General features: G+C 39.7%; 1 protein-coding gene across 2 annotated transcripts in view; it reads left to right on the plus strand.

Annotated features, from left to right (window-relative positions):
- Positions 1-23,496, plus strand: part of dennd1b (DENN/MADD domain containing 1B) — a 328,593-nt gene that overhangs the window by 297,545 nt on the left and 7,552 nt on the right. For both annotated transcript variants that reach the window (XM_073063504.1, XM_073063505.1), the window contains one exon: positions 16,662-16,735. In XM_073063504.1, the coding sequence (XP_072919605.1) occupies positions 16,662-16,735 (74 nt within the window). The remainder of the gene's footprint in view (positions 1-16,661; positions 16,736-23,496) is intronic.

A 23,496-nucleotide genomic window follows, 5' to 3' on the forward strand; every position in this document is an offset into this window, starting at 1 on the left:
AAGCTGTTGACACTGATACAGTGCTCACTCATTAGTCCTTACTGGCAAGAAACAGATTCTTGCAAAGCACAAGTTTTATTTTTTTAAAAGGATTTTTAATTACCTCACAGTATGGCACTCCACATGGAGCTGTTAATGTTATTTCCCTGTTTAAAGTAAAAAAAAATGTGTAAGTACTTTGGAGTAACTAAAAACCCACTTCTTCACACACACAAAGTAAAAAGGATGTCTTTCTATTAAAAACAGCTTGGCTTTTACACATTGACACAGATGGGCCAATAAAATTGTAATTACTGCATTTACCAACTTGTTTTCCCTATTGCATTGAGTTTAAACCTATAACACTACCCTGCCTTTGAATAAAATTAACCTGCTAACACTTGGAATCATTTAACCATTTCTTAATGAAAAAGATCCTGTAAAATTCAGCACCACTCCTAAAACATCAATTTTCACGTTGTGAGTGTCAGTGATAATAAATCTGAGTCTGATTCTTTTCAGTGTGCAATAACAAATGGATCTACGTTAAATCAATTTACCCTCCATTATCTCTGATGACCAAACATGCTTTGTTAAAAACCATCTCCCTTTTTTTAACATCCGGCGTTTATTCAATATCTTATACTCACCTCCAACTGGGATTCCTGAATGTGTTATTTCCCTTGATGCGGAGAAAGCATTTGACCGTATAGAGTGGAACTACCTTTTTGCAGTCTTAGAAAAATTTGACCTTGGCCAAAGTTTCATCTCCTGGATCCAATTGCTGTACCTGTGTCCTACTGCTTCTGTTTTAACTAATTTTCAGAAATCCCAAGTATTTAATCTCAAACGTGGCACCCGTCAGGGATGCCCCTTAAGTCCCTTTCTCTTTGATTTGGCTATAGAACCTCTGGCGATAGCATTTCGAAACTGTCCTGAATTGACTGGGATTTGGAGAGGGGGTGTTGAGCATAAAGTTTCTCTCTATGCTGATGACTTATTACTCTTTCTCTCAAATCCGTCTACGTCCTTACCTCTAATGTTTTCACTTCTTGACCAGTTTAGTCAGATCTCTGGCTATAAACTTAATTTACATAAGAGTGAACTTTTCCCAATTAATAAAGAAGCACAAGAACTAACATTTCGTGATCTCCCTTTTAAAGTAGTCCATAATCAATTTACTTATCTTGGAATTACAGTCACAAGGAAGTTTAAAGATCTCTTTCGTGAAAACTTTGCCAATCTTTCATATGCTATAAAACAGAATCTGGTACAATGGTCACCTCTATCTATGTCTTTGGTAGGTCATATTAATGTTGTTAAAATGTATGTTCTCCCCAAATTTTTATACTTATTTCAATCTATCCCAATTTTTATTCCTAAATCTTTTTTTGATTCCTTAGACTCTATTATTTTGTCATATCTGTGGCAGAATAAGCGTTCTAGAATTAATAAAATACATCTCCAAAAATCTAAAAAAGAGGGTGGCATGGCTTTACCTAACTTTCGCTTATATTATTGGGCAGCTAATATACGTTGTGCTACCTTTTGGTCTTTCTTCCACGGCCAACCTGAGTGCCCTAACTGGGTGGCAATGGAGTTGAGCTCCACTAAAGAATTATCTATCTCTGCACTTCTTGGCTCTGCACTCCCTAGTAGTCTGCCCAGATCAATAGCTAATCCTCTCGTTAGACACACTTTGCGTATATGGGCTCAGTTCAGGAAATGCTATGGCTTCCAGGGGTTCTCCATTTCCAGCCCTGTCGCACATAATCACCTTTTTTTACCTATTACGTACGATTCAGCATTCCATGTTTGGTATAGGAAGGGCGTTAGACATTTTGAAGATCTTTTCATTGATAATCGCTTCGCCTCTTTTAAGCAGCTCTCTGTTAAGTTCAATCTGCCTAATGCTCATTTTTTCAGATATCTCCAAATCGGACACTTTATTGCTCCTTTAATTCCTAACTTTCCTGAAATGCCTGCGAAAAATGCTATGGACCTATTTCTTTCCTTCAATCCACTAGGTAAAGGTTTAATATCAATTATCCGAGATAAACTAGCAGCCTTACGACGGGCCCCTGTGGATAAAATTAAAATGGCCTGGGAGCAGGATTTAAATATCTCCTTATCCGAGGAGAGCTGGGACTCAGTTCTCAAATCGGTTAACTCAACCTCTCTTTGTGCTCGCCATTGCCTTTTACAGTTTAAGATTGTTCATAGAGCCCATATGTCTAAATCTAAACTATCTCGATTCTACCCTAGCATTAGTCCGCTCTGTGATAAATGCAAGAGGGGCGTGGCCTCTCTCATCCATATGTACTGGTTCTGTCCTAGTTTGGAGAAATTCTGGAAAGATGTCTTCACTACGTTATCGTGTATTCTGAATCAGCGCCTAGAACCAAACCCCTTAATTGCTCTGTTCGGTTTTTGGGGCGAGACAGATTTATGTCTGGGTCTGACCAAATGCCGAATATTATCCTTTGCCTCTCTCCTGGCTAGACGCTTGATCCTCCTTAGATGGAGAGATGTTGCCCCACCCACTCATGCGCAATGGCTTAACGACATTATGGCCTGCTTGGACCTCAAAAAAATTCATTATTCAGTTCTGAATTCGGATCTAAAGTTCCATAAGGTCTGGGGACCTTTTATCAAGTACTTTCATAACCTTCCTCTTGACTAGGGGTTTTGTTTTTTTTTTCTTCTTCTTTTCGGTCCCTTGCTTTCAGCTCCCTTTTTTTTCCTGGTAGTAGGCATTATTATCCTCTGTTGCTAAGTGTATTCACAGTCTGGGAGTTTGACTGTTCTGACTTATACTCTCTATATTGAGTTGCGGTTGGTCTGGAGTTGTTGTTGTTTTTTCTTGTGTTTTGGGGCTTGGGGAGGATACTAAGCTTACTTGTCTTTAATTTAGGTGCTTTTTTGTTAATTCTCTTCCTTTGTAGCATATTGCTATTGTATGCTGAATTTTGCACTGTATTAATGTTCCTCATTGGGATTTGGGGTTTTTAATTTGTAAAATGTTTTGAAAAACTAATTTTAAAAAATCAATTTAATTTGAATATATTATATCAATATCAAATATGATAGCTTCCATACGACCATAAGATATAGAAGAAGAATTAGGCCATTTGGCCCTTCAAGTCTTCTCAATCATTGACTTATTTTCCCTCTCAACCCCATTTTCCTGCCTTCTTCCTGTAACCTAAGGCACCCTTATTAATCAAGAACCTATCAAATTCAGCTTTAAATATACCCAGTGACTTGGCCTCTGAAGCCATCTGTGGAATGAATTCCACAGATTCACCACTCTCTGGCCAAAGAAATACCTTCTATTTTCTATTCTAAAGGGGTTTCCTTCTATTTGGAGGCTGTCCCCTCTGGTCCTAGACTCTATCAAGGCCTTTCAATATATAGGTTAAAATGAGATACCCCTCATTGTTCTAAACTTAAGTGTGTATAGGCCCAGAACCATCAAATGCTCCTCATACATCAATCTTTTCCTTCCTGGGATTATTCTCATAAACCTCCTCTGAACTCTCTCCAATGCCAGCACATTCTTTCATAGATACAGCACCCAAAACTGCTCACAGTACTCCAAATGTGGTCTGACTGATGCCTTATAAAACCTGAGCATTACATTCTTCCTTTTATATTCTATTCCTTCTGAAATTAATGCTAACATTGATTTTGCCTTTATTCTTTCTACCAAAATGCACGACGATGCACTTTCCTACACTGTATTGCATCTGCAACTATTTTGCCCACTCTCCTAATCTGTCGAAGTCTTTCTGCAGACTTCCTGCTCCCTCAACACTACCTGCTCCTTCACCTTTCTTTTTATCAGCTGTAAACTTGGCCACAAAGTCATCAGTTTCATCATCGAGATCATTAACATTTAACATGAAAAGTTGTGGACATATTACTGACCCCAACCAGAAATAGCCCCCTTTATTCCCATTCTTTCCCTTCGGCAATCAGCAAACCTTTCGGTCCATGCTCATTTCTTCCTGTAGTGTCATGGGCTTTAATCTTGTTCAACAATCTCACATACAGCATCTTGTTGAAGGCCTTCTCAAAATCCAACTAAGCAACATCCACTGACTCTTAAAGAAACCATACTGACTCTGGCCTATTTTAGCATGTGCCCCCAAGTACCCCAAAACCTCATTCCTAATCATGGACTCTATCATCTTGCCAACCCCTAAAATCAGGGTAATTGACCTATAATTTGCTGTACACCCTATCCTCGTTATATGCCGGGGGATATGTTCCTCGCAGTCGGCGCATAATGTGAATAATTATTTAAATGGAGAAAATAGGGATGCGTTGCAGAGGGCTTCCTAAGTATGTTTTATCTGTAATTCACATTTTCATACCAATACAACACAAAAGCAGTACCACAAGGCACATTCATACTATATTTCATCAATTTAAGGTAATATTTAATGTAATAAATCACAGAAAGTTAACATACTATGGCGTACAGTACTCACCAACAGTGGCAGGTGTGTTCGCTCCGGCAGATGAGTGGTTGTTGTGTTGTCGGGCAGCTTTACGTGGATAAGGTGCGTGGATGGTTGTGGTCATCAGGATCATATCAAGCACAACAAGGGGTATTTCACTGCCTTTGCTTCATAAACAGTAGAGTTGCGATTGGCCAGTCCTCTGAAAACAATTCCAAAATCTAATGATTCTGGAAAGATCGATAGTCCCATTTAAAATCAGAGAAGTGTATACAATGTACATCCTGAAATTATTTTTCTTTGCAGACATCCACGAAAACAGAAGACTGCCCCAAAGAATGAGCAACAGATAAAATGTTAGAACCCCAAAACCCCCCCCATCCACCCTCCCACACACAAGCAGCAGCAAAGCAATGACCCCCCCACCTCACACCCACTTCCACAAATAAGCATCAGCACCCTTCACCCACCTGGAACGCAAAATCAAGGCCTCCAATGAAGACCATGATCTGCAGTGCAAAAAAAAAACTAATCGTTCACTTGACAATTTGACATGCCACTAGCTCTCTCCTCTCTCTCCCTAATAAAGGGAAAAAGAAGTATCATAGTGAGAGGGGAGACATACAAAACAGCTTGCTAATTTACATTGTTTAAAGTCTGTTGTGCCATTTTTCTTCTGAGTTCTGTGAACTGAGAATCGGCAACAATCTCTCTCCTACCAATGATGGGGAGTGAGAGAGAGCAAAACTGGCTGAGCACAGAGCCTCCGACAGCTGATCCACTGTGCCTGGTGATCCATTTTCTCCCCTGACTCTTAAGTCAGCGACACCGGCTTCAAATCAACCCGTCTACAGGGCTGCAAAACCTCAGAACCCCGAAGGCACACTTGTTTTCTAGACTGCGTCATTGGGATATTGAAAAGCAGCTGGCTGTGAGCCCCCCGGAGCAGGTCCCACCACCGCATGAGTGTAACTTGAGGTCAGGGTCTCCTACAGAACCCCATCCATCCTTAAAAGGAAAAGAAGAGATTTCAAAGGTAGAAATTAAGCTGCTTTCGCGGATGATCACAAAGGAGTCACGATTTAGCGCCATCCTGATACCCCCTTTGTCTATGGCACCATTGATCACTACTAACATTTCCACAATCTCTTCAGTTACCTCTTTCAGAACCCTATGTTGTATTCCATCTGGTCCAGGTGACTTATCTATCTTCAGTCTTTACAGCTTCTGAAGCACCTTCTCTGAGCTCACTTCTGTCCCCTGACACTCTCGAATTTCTGGTATGCTGCTGGTGTCTTCCAGTGTGAGTACTGACTCAAAATACTTATTGAGTTCAACCACCATTTCTTTGTTCCTCCATTTCTACCTCTCCAGCATCATTTTTGAGTGGCCTGATGTCCATTCTTGTCTCTCTTTAACTCTTCTGCTTCTTTTATATCATTGGCTAGCTTTCTTTCATATTTCTTTTGTAATCTACTTGTTGATTTTTAGTTGCATTCTGTTGGTTTTTAAAAGTTTCCAATTCTCTAACTTCTCAGTAATTTTTGTTATATGCCCTTTCTTTTGTTTTTATGCCACTTTTGACCTCCCTTGTCGGCCACAGTTCCCTCATCCTCCCTTTGGGATGAACTGATCTTGCATCTTCAAAGTTATTCCCAGAAACTCCATCCATTGCTGCTCTACTGGTATCCCTGCTTGTGTCCCCTTCCTATATACTTTTGCCACAACTCTCTCATGCCTCTGTAGTTCCTTTTACTCCAGTGCAAAACTAATACATCTAATTTTTGCTTGTCCATTTCAGTCTGCGGGGTGAATTCTGTCATATTATGCCTATTTCCTTCGTTTGATTTTAAGATTTCATTGCATGTGCGTTTAAATTTATCCTCTAGATCCCACCCTATCTCAACAAGGTAAACTTTGATAATGACACGGTTTCTATTGTTCAAGAAGCTGAACATTTCAGAAATAAGAGGAATACAACTGCTTGTATATTATATTAGCTAATACCCTATTTCCATCAGAACTTTCATGTTTGTGCCCAACTAGTCTGTAAAAAGGTTTTTTTCACCCACAATTTGGGAACATTCCAAAAACATGACAGTTTTTACATCCAGCATAGCCAGAAGTATGACATTTTTTCTTGCCTATCACAATCTTAGCGGCTTTGTTTGTGGGTGTGGCTTATCCAGCCCACTGATGTGGCTGGGTTTTGCTGAATATGGTCTTGCTGTCACTCAGGGCCTTGGCATATGGGTCTTAAATTCTTTCATTCAGCAAATCCAACGTTCAGAATATAAACCACAAACAGTGGTATGGCTCTTATAGATTTTGCACAATATTTTGTCTTTCTATTGATAAAATTGCCTATCTAGTTAATTTAAAGCTGAATAAGGCTCATGCTAAAGTTGCATTTAATTTAGGATCATAGCTGTTGGGGAGTCAGGGAGCTGACAAATTATTGTTTTAATCTAATACCAAATTGAGGAAGACCATTGCCATTTTTTCCACAATGTGAAATTATCCATAATGAAACTTGCACCACTATCAGTAGTGCCTGTCTTTTTGCAGTTTACTGAATTGGAAAATCCCTCTGGGACACTTCAAATTTCAGAAAATCTTCCATGGCTGGTGAAAGCAGTATAAATTCCTCAGAGATGAAAAATGCATGTTACTTAACAGCAAATGAGTTCATTAGAAATTTAAATAATCTGGATTGAATTTTGTGTGTCCTAAACTGCATGCAAATATGTGTTACACTTCATCAGTTGTTTGAAATCCTGCTTTTTCTTGGGTTCAGTCAGCAGTGTGTGGGTGTGGTTTGACACTTAGGAACAAGATTGGTGTGTTTTTTATGTGCTTTTGTATTTGTGTGCTGCAGCCTATAATTGCTTGGGTTAGCTGTTTTGCTGTTTGTTTTGTTAACTATGGAGCATTGCTCGTGATAACAGATGGCTAGCCCGAGGCTGAATAAACCACAATGGAAGGGCATGGGAGAATGGAAAGTGCACACATCTTAATTCTCAATCCCTATTAAGGGTTATGGTGAATAAAGGTGAATGGAAGAGGATTTTTTTGTGCATTTCAGCAAACTGACTGAATGCATATTCTTTTGGCTGTTGAATTCTCACCTTTGTAATTAGTGAGGCAGCTCAGAGTACTTCCAGGAAGGACATGGGTAATGCTGAGCATGCAGTGGCGTGCAGCTCAATTTTTAATAGTTCTTCTCTTATTGTTATCAGGGAATTACTTGGACTCCTATTGTTGGATAGGGTGCTTAAAAATAAATTTCATATAAACAGCCCAAAATGAGTATCCATGTCATTATTAGCCCTCTTTGTTCTTAATTACTTTGCAAATATTGCTTTTCACTGCTTGTTCAAGAATTTATTGTGCAGGGAGAAAATAGAATTTCAATAGAATATTGTTAATGCTATGCTTATAAACACCACACGTGGAAAATGGGGAACAAATAGGTAGTTCCTTGTATTTTACACATTTGCAGCTGGGTTAATCTGTGTAGTTTATATTAATTCAATTAAATAATTCTCTATGTGTACTAGGCAGTATTTATGAAACACACAGCTGAGTATTTTTTTAAATTTCAAGTCTATTTTCAGAAGTATAATACTCAATAAAATCAAACAGAAAGGGTACAAGTGGCGAAGGACATCAATTTACAGTTATATACTGAAGGGCCAAGCGCAGTGGTGAAGTGGTTAGTGCAAGACTATTACAGCACCAGCAAACCAGGTTCACTTGCTGCCGTTGTCTACCAGAAGTTTGTACATTCTCCCTGTGACTGTGTGGGTTTCCATCAGATGCTCCAGTTTCTTCGTACGTTCCAAAGACCGGTTCATAGGTTAATTGGTCACATGGATGTAATTGGGCAGCAGGGGTTCGTTGGGCCAGAAGGGCCTGTTACTGTGTTGTATCTCTAAATAATGAAAAAAATGCTCTGTTTCCAACTGCTGGGAATAATGGAACAGTTTCCCACCGAATGCTGAAAGTTTCACTGATCGGTGGTCTCCCAGAAACTGTTTGTAGAGCAGTGTTAAATGTAAACAAGGATTTCAGAATCGGGGTCAAGTTTATTATCATTGGTGTATGTTGTGAAATTTGCAGTTTTCCAGCAGTGGTGCAGTGCAATACATTAAAAAAAATTACAAATCCCAATCTGACTTCATGTGCAAATCTGTAATGTGATCTTTCAATGTTAAGAAGAGCACAAGTAAGATGGTCCTTTTCAATACTTACGGAGAAACGTATGATTTTCTATAGTGCTGCTGCTTGGTATTGAGATGTAAACTGTGGTAGAACCAAGAGGACCAGAATATAAAAGCAAAGGTGTAATGTTGAGGCTTAAAAAGCACTGATGAGGCCTCACTTGGAGTATCATGAGCAGCTTTGGACCTCTTATCATAGAAGGGATGTGCTAACATTGGAGAGGTTTCAAAGGAGGTTCACAAAAATGATTCCGAGATTGGAAGGCTCGTCATATGAAGAGTGTTCGATAGCTCTGGCCCTGTACTCACAGGAATTCAGAAGAATGAGGGGTGACCTCATTGAAACCTATTGAATGTTGAAAGGCCTTGATAGAGTGGATGTGGAGAGGATGGCGGGAAAGCCTAAAACCAGAGGATATAGCCTCAGGAAGGAGGAGTGTCCTTTAGAACATGATGAGGAGAAATGTCTTTAGCCAAAGAGCGGTGAATCTGTGGAATTCGTTGCCACAGGCAGTGGTGGAGGCCAAGTCATTGTGTATGTTTAAGGCAGTGGTTGATAGATTCTTGATTAGTAGGGCATAAAGGGATAAGGGGAGAAAGCAGGAAACTGGGGCTGAGAGGGAAAATGAATCAGCCATAATGAAATGGAAGAGCCAAATGGACTAATTCTGTTCCCATATCTTATGGTCTTATGGTAACCAACTTGCACATATCTCAAATTGACATTATTATTACATGCAAAATTATTATATTTGAAAATGTTTAATGTTTACATATAACTAATCATCTCGGCCCCAAAATGGACTCTAATCTTCAATGACTAAAATGCATCCCTTATGCCCAAAGAATGCTGAGCAAGAAACTTAAGTCTGCAAGAAATTCTTCGTTGATACCTTTTATATTTCATGGTTTCCTTCTGTAGAAGTGCACTATGAAAAACTCAAATAATTTATCTGTTCACTGTAGTTGGGTACTGAAGTTGAGGCTAGCATTTATTGCCCATCACTTGATGCTGTTTGGTAGTGGTCCTGTTGAGCCATTTTTTTGAACATCAACATTTCATGCGGTGAAGGAACTCTCAGTGCTGTTAGGTAAGGACGTGGAAATGTTTATATTTCAGTTTATCTGCTAGGCTAGACTGTAGAGACTGTGGGTGTAAGCCTTCTGGATCTTCTTTAATGTTACTCCAGATTAACATTTCCAATCTCAATGGGTTATAGAGAATTAATTAGTTCAATTAAATTTGACTTTTAAACTTTGATACCACCCACAATGACAAGCTAACACCTTTCAAACTGCAAAGTTACGTAACTCTGCCTGTATACTTTCATCAAGTGTTTGTCACTTTCATGTGTTCATGCAAGATTTGGTAAAGAGTTGTATGATTAAAAGAAAATTTTGAACTGAGACTCAGGATCCTAACTTGGTTCTGTGTGCTACAGGGGATGCGGTTTAATTTTTTTTTAACATTAGTGACGGTACTTTATAAAACTTCTGGATATTGCAAGGTGCCTCAGATCTATCACTTGAAGAGGTTTCTGTGGGTTTTCTCCTTGATTCAGCTACTTACAAATGAAGTCATTAAAACTAATTCTGTCTGAAACAAAACTGGATGATTAACACATGCAAGGAAAACATCCAATGTTACTTGGAACAAAAAATGCAATGGAATATATGAAAGCTTGTCTTTTCCAAAAAGATCAAAGAGTCCTCATTACAAATAATTAACTTTTGTATTCAAATTAGCAGATCAAATATAAAATGCAGACTGATTATTAATGCATTTGATTTTTTTTCACTGCTCAATGCAGCTTGACAACAAAGACTTTTTATGTGCTGTAAACATCCTGCTACAAAAAGGTTCTGTTCAGCTACAGAAAAAATAATTATCAGAAACCTGTCATCTGGTCTCAAAATTAACATTTTGAATTAGTCATCAAAATTTCTAATTTTTGTAACAAAATATGCAGAAAAATAATTGTTTATGGGAAATGCATCAACAGTGTAGCCCAGGATGATGAATAGGTGTTTATTTGTTAGTAATGCTGTATCTGATTTTCCAGTTTGTTTTTCTTGTCCCTTCTTATCATTGCAGATCTGCCGCAGTGGGTTGTCTTCTCCTTCATATAATTATGTTATATTGTTACTCTGAGCCAGGGTGGGAAAGTCAGCTGTTATTGATGGTAGGGTTAGGCTCTACACAGCCAAGCACTGAGAGCTTGTGCATCCAGCACACTGCATTACCTAATAGTGGGGCACTTGGTCATGTTTATGACCTCCACTGACAGCGAATGGGCCGTGTGTCTATTGGAGGTTAGACACTTCTGCAGGGAGTGAGGTTAGCGAGGTGTCAGGTACACAGTCAGCCTTGACCATCTTCCCTCTCGCAACCTGACATCAGTGAATTTCACAGCAGGGCAGGTGAAAGCTCAGGGCAATTTGCTTTACTCTTTTGACCATGGCAGGTAAATGCAGGGAGATCCAATGCATTTTTAAATCATTACTTACCATATGACTACATTAAAAACCTTCGTCACGTGGGAATTTATTATGGAGGAATAAAGGCCTTCTTGAGTAGCATTTCTTATATACTACAACAGGTATGTTTACAAAATAGCTAGTGTTACACTTTTAATTTTTGCTTCAAAGAAGATTGTTAGATGTAAAATGTTCATACTCTTTTTCAAGATAACCTTGATGATATGGAACCGATATGCATATATCATCATTGTAAAAGATTGGTATGATTTTAGTTAAGGGTTTGAAAACTTATAAGTACCTGGCTAGGTTGGTCATTTAATCAGAAGAGAAAGAAAGACTATAATGATGCAAAATTAATTGTGGCCTGAAACTTTTGCAAGATCATCCAAGCAATGAAGCTGCATTTCCAGGTTAATGGGTCAACTCATCAACTGCTGCAGCTTCATTCACACCTAAACACATGGTGCTTCTGTGTTCCTGCACCACCACTCTTTTCCTTATACAGTCTCACCCAGAGGGGGTGGGGGCCGGAATAAAACAGCATAGCAGAATTTCTGAAATAGGAGTATGGCAGAGAGATTTATTTTCTTACGAGACTTGATAGGATCACCCTTAGAACTGACAGATCCTAACACTCAGCATTTCAATACCAAGGAACACCAAAGTAGACGAGGTGGAATTTATAACATCTAATTGCCATATTTCCAAATGAAGATGACTAATAGCCGGTTCTGATCTGTTTCATGAAATTGCAGCATTGCAATGATGTCCATTTCAGTCTTAATATGCTGTTATGATTTTATTATTTCAAAGTAGTGAAATATTGAGGAGCTGAGATCAGCAATTTAATGTTTGAAGTGCTTTATCATTACTATTTTATCATAGACAGAATTAATAAGCTTTTTTTTGTTCATTTATTGAGATAACAAATCTCACTTTGCAATTGGTATGTTATTCATGACAGGACAATGCATAGTCACAATCAGTAGGCTCACTTTCAGGCCCTCCACAACTTATGTTCTCAGTGTCAGTCTTTATTTATGCAATAGTTTCTTCATATTTGCTATAGTATTTCTTTATTTAGCTGGTGTCTGTCAGTAAGGACTCCCAACACCCAAGACGTGCCCCCTTCTCATTGCTACTATCAGGAAGGAGGTATAGAAACCTGAAGGCACACACTCAATGACTCAGGAACAGCTTTTTCCCCTCTGCCATCCGATTTCTAAATGGACATTGAACCCACGAACACTACCTCACTACTTTTTTTAATTTCTATTTTTGCACTAATTTAATTTAACTATATATATATATATATACACACACACTGTAATTCACATTTTCTCTCTATTATCATGTATTGCATTGTACTGCTGCTGCAAAGTTAACAAATTTCACGATATATGCCAGTGATATTAAACCTGATTCTGATTCTGAAATACCTGCAAGAAAAAAAACTCAAGATAGTAAATGGTGACGTACTGTATACGTACTTTGATAATAAATTTACTTTGTCTCTGATTTGAATTGCAAGAATATTCGTTAGTTTCCATTTTCCCTGCTGGTCATGCTCACACTGACTATGGAATTAACACTGAGTATGTGGTTCCAGAAAGCAACATTGCACAAGACAGACACAATATCTATATCCTTTGAACTGACTTGTACAGGAACTTGATCTGTGTGTTCTCTGACACGATATTTTATTCATGTTTATTTTATTTTATTCCATTTCCAAGGGAAATACATGTTAGTACGGAAGTGGTGTTAGGTAAATTGAAGGGATTAAAGGCAGATAATTCTCCAGGGCCAGATGGTTTGCATCCCAGAGTGCTTAAGGAAGTAGCCCAAGAAATAGTGGATGCATTAGTGATAATTTTTAAAAACTCCTTAGATTCTGGATTAGTTCCTGAGGTTTGGAGGGTGGCTAATGTAACCCCACTTTTTAAAAAAGGAGGGAGAGAGAAACCGGGGAATTATAGACCGGTTAGTCTGACATTGGTGGTGGGGAAAATGCTAGAGTCGGTTATCAAAGATGTGATAACAGCACATTTGGAAAGAGGTGAAATCATCGGACAAAGTCAGCATGGATTTGTAAAGGGAAAATCATGTCTGACGAATCTTATAGAATTTTTTGAACATGTAACTAGTAGAGTGGATAGGGGAAAACCAGTGGATGTGGTATATTTGGATTTTCAAAAGGCTTTTGACAAAGTCCCACACAGGAGATTAGTGTGCAAACTTAAAGCACACGGTATTGGGGATATGGTATTGATGTGGATAGAGAATTGGTTGGCAGACAGGAAGCAAAGTGTGGGAGTAAACGGGACCTTTTCAGAATGGCAGGCAGTGACTAGTGGGGTACCGCAAGGCTCAGTGCTGGGACTCCAGTTGTTTACAATATGTATTAATGATTTAGACGAGGGAATTAAATGCAGCATCTCCAAGTTTGTGGATGACATGAAGCTGGGCGGCGGTGTTAGCTGTGAGGAGGATGCTAAGAGGATGCAGGGTGACTTGGATAGGTTAGGTGAGTGGACAAATTCATGGCAGATGCAATTTAATGTGGATAAATGTGAGGTTATCCACTTTGGTTGCAAGAACAGGAAAACAGATTATTATCTGAACGGTGGCCGATTAGGAAAAGGGGAGGTGCAACGAGACCTGGGTGTCATTGTACACCAGTCATTGAAGGTGGGCATGCAGGTACAGCAGGTGGTGAAAAAGGCAAATGGTATGTTAGCATTCATAGCAAAAGGATTTGAGTACAGGAACAGGGAGGTTCTACTGCAGTTGTACAAGACCTTGGTGAGACCACACCTAGAATATTGTGTGCAGTTTTGGTCCCCTAATCTGAGGAAAGACATTCTTGCCATAGACGGAGTACAGAGAATGTTCACCAGATTGATTCCTGGGATGGCAGGACTTTCATATGAAGAAAGACTGGACCGACTAGGCCTATACTCACTGGAATTTAGAAGATTGAGGGGGGATTTTATTGAAACTTATAAAATTCTAAAGGGATTGGACAGGCTAGTTGCAGGAAGATTGTTTCCGATGCTGGGGAAGTCCAGAACGAGGGGTCACAGTTTAAGGATAAAGGGGAAGCCTTTTAGGACCGAGATGAGGAAAAACTTCTTCACACAGAGAGTGGTAAATCTGTGGAATTCTCTGCCACAGGAAACAGTTGAGGCCGGTTCATTGGCTATGTTTAAGAGGAAGTTAGATATGGCCCTTGTGGCTAAAGGGATCAGGGGGTATGGAGAGAAAGCAGGTACAGGGTTCTGAGTTGGATGATCAGCCATGATCATACTGACTGGCGGTGCAGGCTCGAAGGGCCGAATGGCCTACTCCTGCACCTATTTTCTATGTTTCTATGTCTATGTTTAAATGCACAACTGAAGAATATTTCTTATTTTCATGGAATGCTATGTCCTCTCATTCAATGTGATCAGCATCATAAAATTATTTACATAGTATTTGATCTTGGATGATTTCCAAAAAATAATTAGTCATTTCTTGCAGGTTTATTTCTGGTCTAAAGCTAAAACTTAACAAAGATTTTACTGTTTGAAGTTTGCCTCTGACTGAATTTAAAATATTCCTGTTTCTAGTGATCATCTTGCAAGCTGTGGTTAAAGCAAAATGCAGCTTAGCTACAGAATGAGACCTGGTGTGTAGGTGTAGTATAATTTGCCAGTTAATGAAAAATACTAAGTATTACCCAGCATAATGTGAGCAATGCCAGAACATTAATGTCTTAATGTTAAGGCCTAATTTCTAAGATTAACATTTGAGAGAGAGAGAGAGTTGATCTTCTCATATACATCCGAGGACTCGTTCTAAAATGAGAGAGCTGTCCCACAGATTAGTGAAGCAACAGCTTTACAGGCAGTATACCTGGCTGTTGTGTCAATTCCTGGATGAATTCCATGTCACCAGCAGTGTAGGACAGTGACAAACTGGCTCATGGTGTCAGGGTCACGTGCAGGTGAGGAAACCACATTTTGATTAACATCTACATCTTCCCTCAGCCGGTGAATCTGTGCACAATCCACACTTAGCAGTAAGAGCATAGAATGTACTCCTGCCGACAGCCTTCAATATTGGTATGTTCTGCGCCTCCACTGATCAAGCCAGCCAGATACTGAAAGACGTGGTTGCCAGATTGTCACCATCGCAGGTAGTGAATGAACCAACATGAAACTTGAACCTACTTGACCTCAGGCTAGATGCTAGATGCATCTGTCCATGACAGCATTGGTGCAAGTGACCATTGCACTGTCCCTATGAAGACGAAGTCTCTCTTCACTCTCAGGGCACCATCTGTTGTGCTGTGTGGCAAAGTGGGCAAGCATCAGAACAGGTGAGGGCATCCTGAAACTAAACATCCATGAGGTGATGCAGACCAGAACCAACAACAAAGGTATACACCACCACAGTCTATGACCCCATTGCCCATCATATACTATTCTCTTCAAAGCAAGGATCAGCCTTCGTCGACTCAGGACTATAGAAAAGCATGGTATGAACATGATTATATGAGTTATTGACCTTGTGAACCTAAAGCACCGAACTATAAACCATAAAATAGCATGTGATAGACACAAGTAAGCAATTCCACAACCAATTTATCAGATAAAAGCTCTCACTAATTGCAAATGGTGGTGCACAATTCAACAACCAACCAAGAACATCCCCTTTTTCATTGAGATTAGTGCACAACGCATGTATGTTAGCTTCAACAAGCACAGCCATAAGGGCGAAGTGAAAGATCCATTTCACCTTCCTCCTGAGCTGCTCGCCATCTCAGCTCGTGGTCCTCCTGTAACACAGTTGGACCAGCCACATAAAAACCGTCTCCAAGAAGAAATACAGAGGCTGAGAGTGTGACCCAACTCCTGACACCCCGAAGTTAGGTGCTTGCCTGCCATCTCTACTTGCTTGAATGAGTGAAGCTCCAAAAGCACTCTCAATATTCAGGACAAAGCAGCCCATTGGATCATTACCCCTCCAAAGCTCAAAATATTTATTCATTTCACTGCTGGCAGAATGGCTGCAGTTGCTGTGCCAGTGCCACCCAGCCACCAAGAAGGATAAGTTCAGTAGTGCATCACCACCTGTAGATTCCCCTCCATGTCATGTACCACCCTGACTTAGAAATGTACCACCAGCCTTTCTTTGTCACTGGAACCCCCTCCCCTTCAATACTGTGAAAGTATATTCACGGAATAAACACAAGAGATTTCGCATTTGCTAGAAATCCGGAGTAACATGCACAGAATGCTGGAGCACTCTCTATGGAAAGGAATAAAGAATTGACGTTTCGGGCCGAGACCCTTCAGGCAGGATTAACATTCTCTGCCCCGACTCTTAAATAAACAACTGTCTACTTGGGTATGTTGCCTTCCACCTATGGAGCTGTAAGAAGGAAGGAAGAGGGAAAGAGGCGTGGAGGGGAATAAGGAATGAACACTTGAAATAAAAATCACTTTTTTGTTACGTTTGTCTTTAGATTCACCCTCAACGATTATCACACACTGGTGATGGTTCCACACTGGATGACGATGAAGTAGACACAGCAAGCAAGTAAGGAATCATTTTAGTTGCTGCTTATTTCTTCTCTGTTTCATCTGATTAGTTCTAAGCTAAATTTCTATGAAACGTCAAAACAGCATACTTAATTGTCAAGTGCTCTGTGTATTGCTTCCCTTGCCACTAACCTTTGCATAGAATACTCAAATATGGTTTGAAATAAATTTGAATAATTGTTAAGATAATAAAATAAGGCCAGTACCAACAATACACTTTGCAAACTCCAGTAATGGTGAAGATGTTTGTGATGCATCGGAAATATCCTCTCTTTGCATTTATGAATGTTTTCCTTGCTGAAAATAACATGTCTATTGGTTCCAATTTCTTTTCAAAAGTCATACTTCTTGTCATACTCAGCAAATTTGTAGCTCTGAAGAAATATATAGGTTTGTTAAATTATTTGCAAGTACTATTTTCACCACTGAACTATACTAGTGTGATCACATTTTATAGAACATTGATTAGAAAGATTGTATTTAAATAGCAAAAACAATTATAGGAATAGTTTATCTAGTATATTAGTTTCTGTTAGAAGAATTTGTATAAGTTTAGGTAAAATCAAGTTTTCCAATGGTTGCATTTATTATTTTCTCTTACTTGTGCATTCTTGCTTTGAGGATAATATTGGAATCAAGAGGCTGAGTATCAGAAATGTGTGTATCAATGCTGACCTCTGCTGGTTTCAAAATATCAAATCACTTGGACTTGCTAAAAGTGCACTTGTATTTTTAAGTCCTTTAAAATGATCGGTGATATGTATTTTTGAAGGCTGACAAAAGAACCTAATTTGCTCTAATTGCAGTAGTAGAACCCAGCGGTGTATAGACTCGGGTTTATTTCTAGTGTTGTTCATTGACTGCTAACAGGTTATTTTAAAAGATTTACTAAAAGATTCAAATGTTTTTGCCAAGATATACTTGACCAAAATTTCAGCTTCTGCTGTTTCCACAGAGAATTACTGACAACGTCCTTTGAGGTCAGTGTCACTGACTTCTGTGTCTGAGCTTTGAAGTCTATTGGTTTATTATTGTCACATGTACTGAGGTACAGTGGAAAACTTGACTTGCTTACCATCCATACAGATCGATTCATTACAACAGCGCATTGAGATAGTACATAGTACAAAATGCAAAATAAAGTGTTACAGTTACAGAGAAAGTGCAGTGCAATTGGACAACAAGGGGTAAGGTCATGACCAGCTAGATCATGAGGTCAAGACTCCATTTTACTGTTCTAGGGGCCCATCTAACAGTCTTTTAACAGTGGAATAGAAACTCTGCTTGAGCCTGATGGTGTGTGCTCACAGGCTATTCTATCTCCTGACCTATGCGAAAGGGAGAAAAGAGAATCTCCAGGGTGGATGGGTCTTTGATTATGCTGATTTACCGCAGCAGCAAGAAGTGTAGACTAAGTCCATGCAGCGGATGCTTTTTCTATAACATGCTGAGCTGTGTCCACAGCTCTCTAGAATTTCTTGTGGTCTCAGGCAAAGCAATTACCATTGGAACCACGATGCATCTGGATAGGTTGCTTTCTGTGGCGCATTGATTAGAAAGTCAGTGAAAGCCAAAGGGGACATGCCACAGCCAGTTGAGTTGGAAGCCAGAGGCTGGTTCTTCTGACCTCCAGCTTCACTGCTGATTTCATCATTGACTCCAATGTTGAAACAACAACGAGCTGGATAGACTTCACAAGAAAACACTTCAGCTTTACTCCCATCAGGCTCACTACTATGGCCCAGTCCATCTCACAGCAAAGCCATAGCATCCAGGCCTTGAGGTTGATTGTTTACACAGAGACCAAATGTGACCCAAGAACAGGCACATGGTAAGTACAGGTAGTGGCCATGAGTAAACACAGCATGGCTTTCTCTGCTACTGCAATAAGAGCATTTTTCTTAAATTACAAAACATTATAAACATCAGTAAGTCACACCCTTTCTAATAAAGTGTTTGAGTATAAAAATATGTTTTGAGACTACATAATTTTGTGACCTAAGCACACAAACAATCGTCAGTGTTTACTCTTGATGTTAATGATGTTTGTTGATTGTGAGTTCATCAGATCTTTGAACTGATTATGTATGTATTTAGTAATCTATCAGCAGGAACAAAATTATTTCTTGCAGTTACTCTATGGTGGTTGGGATGTAAAAATGAGGTTGCTACATCTAATTGCTTCATAATTTCACAAGACAGTTTTCACCATTGCGAAGCATACATCACCTCTTGCTTGATTCTGGCATGTTCGTCCTTTGGAAAGAGGGCAAGAATTTGTTAACTCTGGCAGACTGAGGATAAGGGCATCTGGGATTGTCAGTGAAGCAGACAGCCAGAGAAAGTGAGGAGAGCTAGCACTTCAGTCCCACTTGTAAACAGCTCCATACAGTGTGGGGAAAACAGCAATGTGCATTTACCTGACAGATAATTAGAGTTAAGATGGGAAGCATTAGTAACTTCTTCCAGCACGTTAATGGCAAACATGCACCAGGGCATTGAGGTACGATCATTGAGAATATGAAAAGCATTGGCTTGATGCATGGTATGAGCTAACCAGGGCTGGATGACTACATTGATTTACCTGCACTGTACTGTGATATATATTCTATTATACTCAGTAGTTATGATATTTCCTGAAAGGATATCAAGTTTGGTTCTGATATAGACCAGGGAATGGTGACAGTGGAATTGAATATTTCACTGTGAGTTGTCTGCATCCTTTCTATCTGCCTGGCAAAAGTTGATAACTTTATTTGTAGTTATTTAATGTCTGCCAAGGAAATATTTATAAGTATGATGTTTGTTAATTGTGGATTTATCAGATATTTTAACTAGTGATATCAGAATCAGTATCAGAATAATGTTTATTATCACTGGCATATGTCATGACATTTGTAGTAACTGTACAGTGCAAGACATTAGAATTACTATGAAATACACAGTGTAAACAAAAATTAATGAGGCAGTGACCATTCAGAAATCTAATGACGGAGGGTAAGCGGCTGCTCCTAAAACAGTGAGTGTGGATATTCAGGCCTCTGTTCCTCTTCCCCAATGGTTGTACTGAAATGAGGGCATCTCCTGGATGGTTAGGGTTATTAATGATGCACGCCATCTTCTTGAGGCAGCACCTTTTGAAGAGGTCCTTGATAGTGAGAAGGGTTACATGGAACATAGAAATCTACAGCACATAACAGGCCCTTTGGCCCACAATGTTGTACCAACCATGTTACGCACTCTAGAAACTGCCTAGAATTTCCCTACTGCATAGCCCTCTATTTATCTAAATTCCATGTACCTATTGAAGAGTCTGTTAAAAGACCCTATTGTATCTGCCTCTGTCACCATCGCTGGCAGTGCATTCTACACACACACAACTCTCTGTGTGAAAAACTTACCTCTGACATCCCCCTCGTACCTACTTCCATGCACCTTAAAACTATGCCCCCTTATGTTAGCCATTTCAGCCCTGGGAAAAAGGCTCTGGCTATCCACACGATCAACACCTCTCATCATCTAATACACCTCTATCAGGTCACCTCTTATCCTGTGCCGCTCCAAGGAGAAAAGGCCAAGTTCACTTACCCTATTCTCATAAGGCACACTCTCCAATCCAGGCAACATCCTTGTGAATCTCCTCTGCACTCTCTGTATAGTATTCACATCCTTCCTGAAGTGAGGTGACCAGAAATGAACACAGTACTCCAAGTAGGGTCTAACCAAGGTCTTATATAACTGCAACATTACTTCACGGCTCTTGAACTCTAACCCACAGTTGATGAATGCAACACATCATATGCCTTCTTAACACTGTAAACCTGTGCAGCACCTTTGAGTGTCCTATGGACACAGACCCCAAGATCTCGCAGATCCTCCACACTGCCAAGAATCTTAAAATTAATATTATATTCTGTCCTCAAATTTGACCTAGCGAAATAAACCACTTCACATTTATCTGGGTTGAACTCTATCTACCACCTCTCAGCCCAGTTTTGCATCTTATCAATGTCCTGCTGTAACCTTTGACAACACTCCAGATTATCCACAACATCCCCAACTTTTGCATCATCAGCAAACTTACTAAACCACCCTTCCGCATTCTCATCCAGGTCATTTATAAAAATCACAAAGAGGAGTTGTCCCAGAACAGGTCCCTGTGGAACACCACTGGTCACCAACCTCTTTGCATAGAATGAACCATCTACAACCACCCTTTGCCTCTGTGGTCAAGCCAATTCTGGATCCACAAAGCAAGGTCTCCTTGGTTCCCATCCCTCCTCACTTTCTGACTGAGCTTTGCATGGGGAACCTTATCAAATGCTTACTGAAATCCATAAACACTACATCTATCTTCATCAACGTGTTTTGTTACATCCTCAAAGAAGAATTAAAAGAATTCAATCAGGCTCGTAAGGCATGACTTGCCCTTGACAAAATCATGCTGATTATCCCTAATCAGATTATGTCTCTCCAAATGCTCATAAATCCTACCTCTCAAGATCTTCTCCAACAACTTGCCCACTACTGAAGTAAGACTCACTGGTTTATAATTTCCTGGGTTATCTCTACTACCTTTAAGTACAAAGGAACAACTTTTGCAACCCTCCAATCCTCCAGTACTTCTCCCATTCCTATTGATGATGCAAAAATCAACACCAGAGGCTCAGAAGTCTCCTCCCTCACTTCTCACATGGCTCATCCTCTTGATCTTCATATACTTTTAGATTGCCTTGGATTTTCCTTAATCTTGCTCACCAAGGGCTTCTCATGGCCCCTTCTGGCTCTCCTAATTTCATTCTTCAGTTCCTTCCTGGCAACCTTGTAATTTCTAGAGCTCTAACAGTACCTAGTTTCTTGAACATTTCATAAGCTTTTCTTTCTTCTTGACTAGATTTTCTACATCCTTTGAACACCATGGGTCTTTTACCCTGCCATTCTTTCCCTGCCTCAATGGAACATTCCTTTGCAGAACACCATGCAAATGTTCCGTGAACATTTGCCACATTTCTGCCATGCATTTCCTGAAGAATGTCTGCTCCGAATTTATGCTCCCAAGTTTCTGCCTAATAGCCTGATATTCCCCCCTACCCCAATTAAATGTTTTCCCAAATTGTCTGCTCCTCTCCCTCTCCAGTACTTTGGTAAAGGAGATAGAGTTGTGATCACTGCCTCCAAAATGCTCTTGCACCAAGACCAGGTTCATTACCCAATACCAGATCAGTACAGCCTCTCCTCTAGTTGGCTTATCTACATGCTGTGTCAGGAAACTTTACTGAAAACACCTAACAAATTCCACCCCATCCAAACCTCTTGTTCTAAAAATATGCCAGTCAGTATAAGGAAAGTTAAAATCTCTCATCACTACAACCGATGGATGAGTCTAGCTGAGTCTACAACCCACAACACACTCTAATCTCTTTCGATCCTGTTCATTGGAGCCTCTATATAAAGGAGTTAAGAATACTCTCGACCAATCTCTTGAAACTCCTTAAGAAGTAGAACCACTGACGTGCCTTCCTCATGATTACATCAATGTGTTGGGCCCAGGATAGATCCTCTGAAATGTTGACCCTCAGGAATTTAAAGCTGTTCACCCTTTCTATTGCTGATACTTTAATGAAGACTGTTATGTGTTCTCTTAACTTCCACTTCCTAAGTGATGTACTTACCATTCCATTAACAAGAACAAAGTGACTTCTTGTTGGTACCCTGTGGTGATCCTATGCTCCTATTCCAACTAATTGTTCCATAATTTTCATAAAAGCAACATACACCTTTGTTAACATTGCACTGGAAAAATCCTACCTACCATCTCTTACTTATATCTGACATGTTCCTCATTTGGATAGAAAGCAAAATTTGCCAGTTCTGTTTCACAGGCAGACTGAGGATAAGGAAATCTTGAATTATTAATAATTTCACATTAATTAATTAATTAATAATACTTTAATAAAGATGTTACTTTTTGCACAACTAAAATTTAATTGGGGTATCTGTGATTCATGAAAATAACCTATACAGTTTATATATGTATTTAAGGATACAAGGCCATCTTACTGGCAAATGTACGGTCTCTGGTAAATAAAATTCAAGATCTCCGAGCTAGCATGCTGTATCAGAGGGTTACTTGTGTCTTTTGTTTCTCGGAATCTTGGTTAACCTCTTCTGTTCTGGACGCAGTGATTCAGATTAATGGGTTCACAATACACCACCTACATTGGATTGCCGAGTCTTTCAAAGGCAGAGGAGGTGGAGTATGCTTTACATTCAACTCCTTGTGGTATACAAATGTGGCGGTGCTATCCAGTCCTGCTCACCAGACCTGGAACACCTCGCAATCAAGTGTTGTCCATTTACCTGCCATGGGAGATCTCAGCGATTATTTTGGCAGTGGTGTACATCCTATCACAAGCCAGTTGCAAGCAGGCTACAAATGAACTGAGTGGCAGTGTGATCAACAGCATGAAACAGCACATCCTGATGCCTTCCCTGTCATATTGGGGGATTTTAACGCAGGTCAGCTTGAAAAAAATCTCTAAATAATTATTACAGTCAGCCCTCTGTATCTGTGGGTTCCGCATCCGCGAATTCAACCAACCGTGGATTGAAAATATTTGAAAAAAGATTCCAGAAAATTCCAAAAAGCAAAACTTGAATTTGCTGCGCGCTGAGCACAATGCTGAATCCAAGCGAATGAATCAATGTGTAGGCATACCCTGCTGTAGCCTCCTGCCATTTCACAGATCCTCAGTATAC

The sequence above is a fragment of the Hemitrygon akajei genome, chromosome 12 (assembly GCF_048418815.1).
Source record: "Hemitrygon akajei chromosome 12, sHemAka1.3, whole genome shotgun sequence".
Lineage (NCBI taxonomy): Eukaryota > Metazoa > Chordata > Chondrichthyes > Myliobatiformes > Dasyatidae > Hemitrygon > Hemitrygon akajei.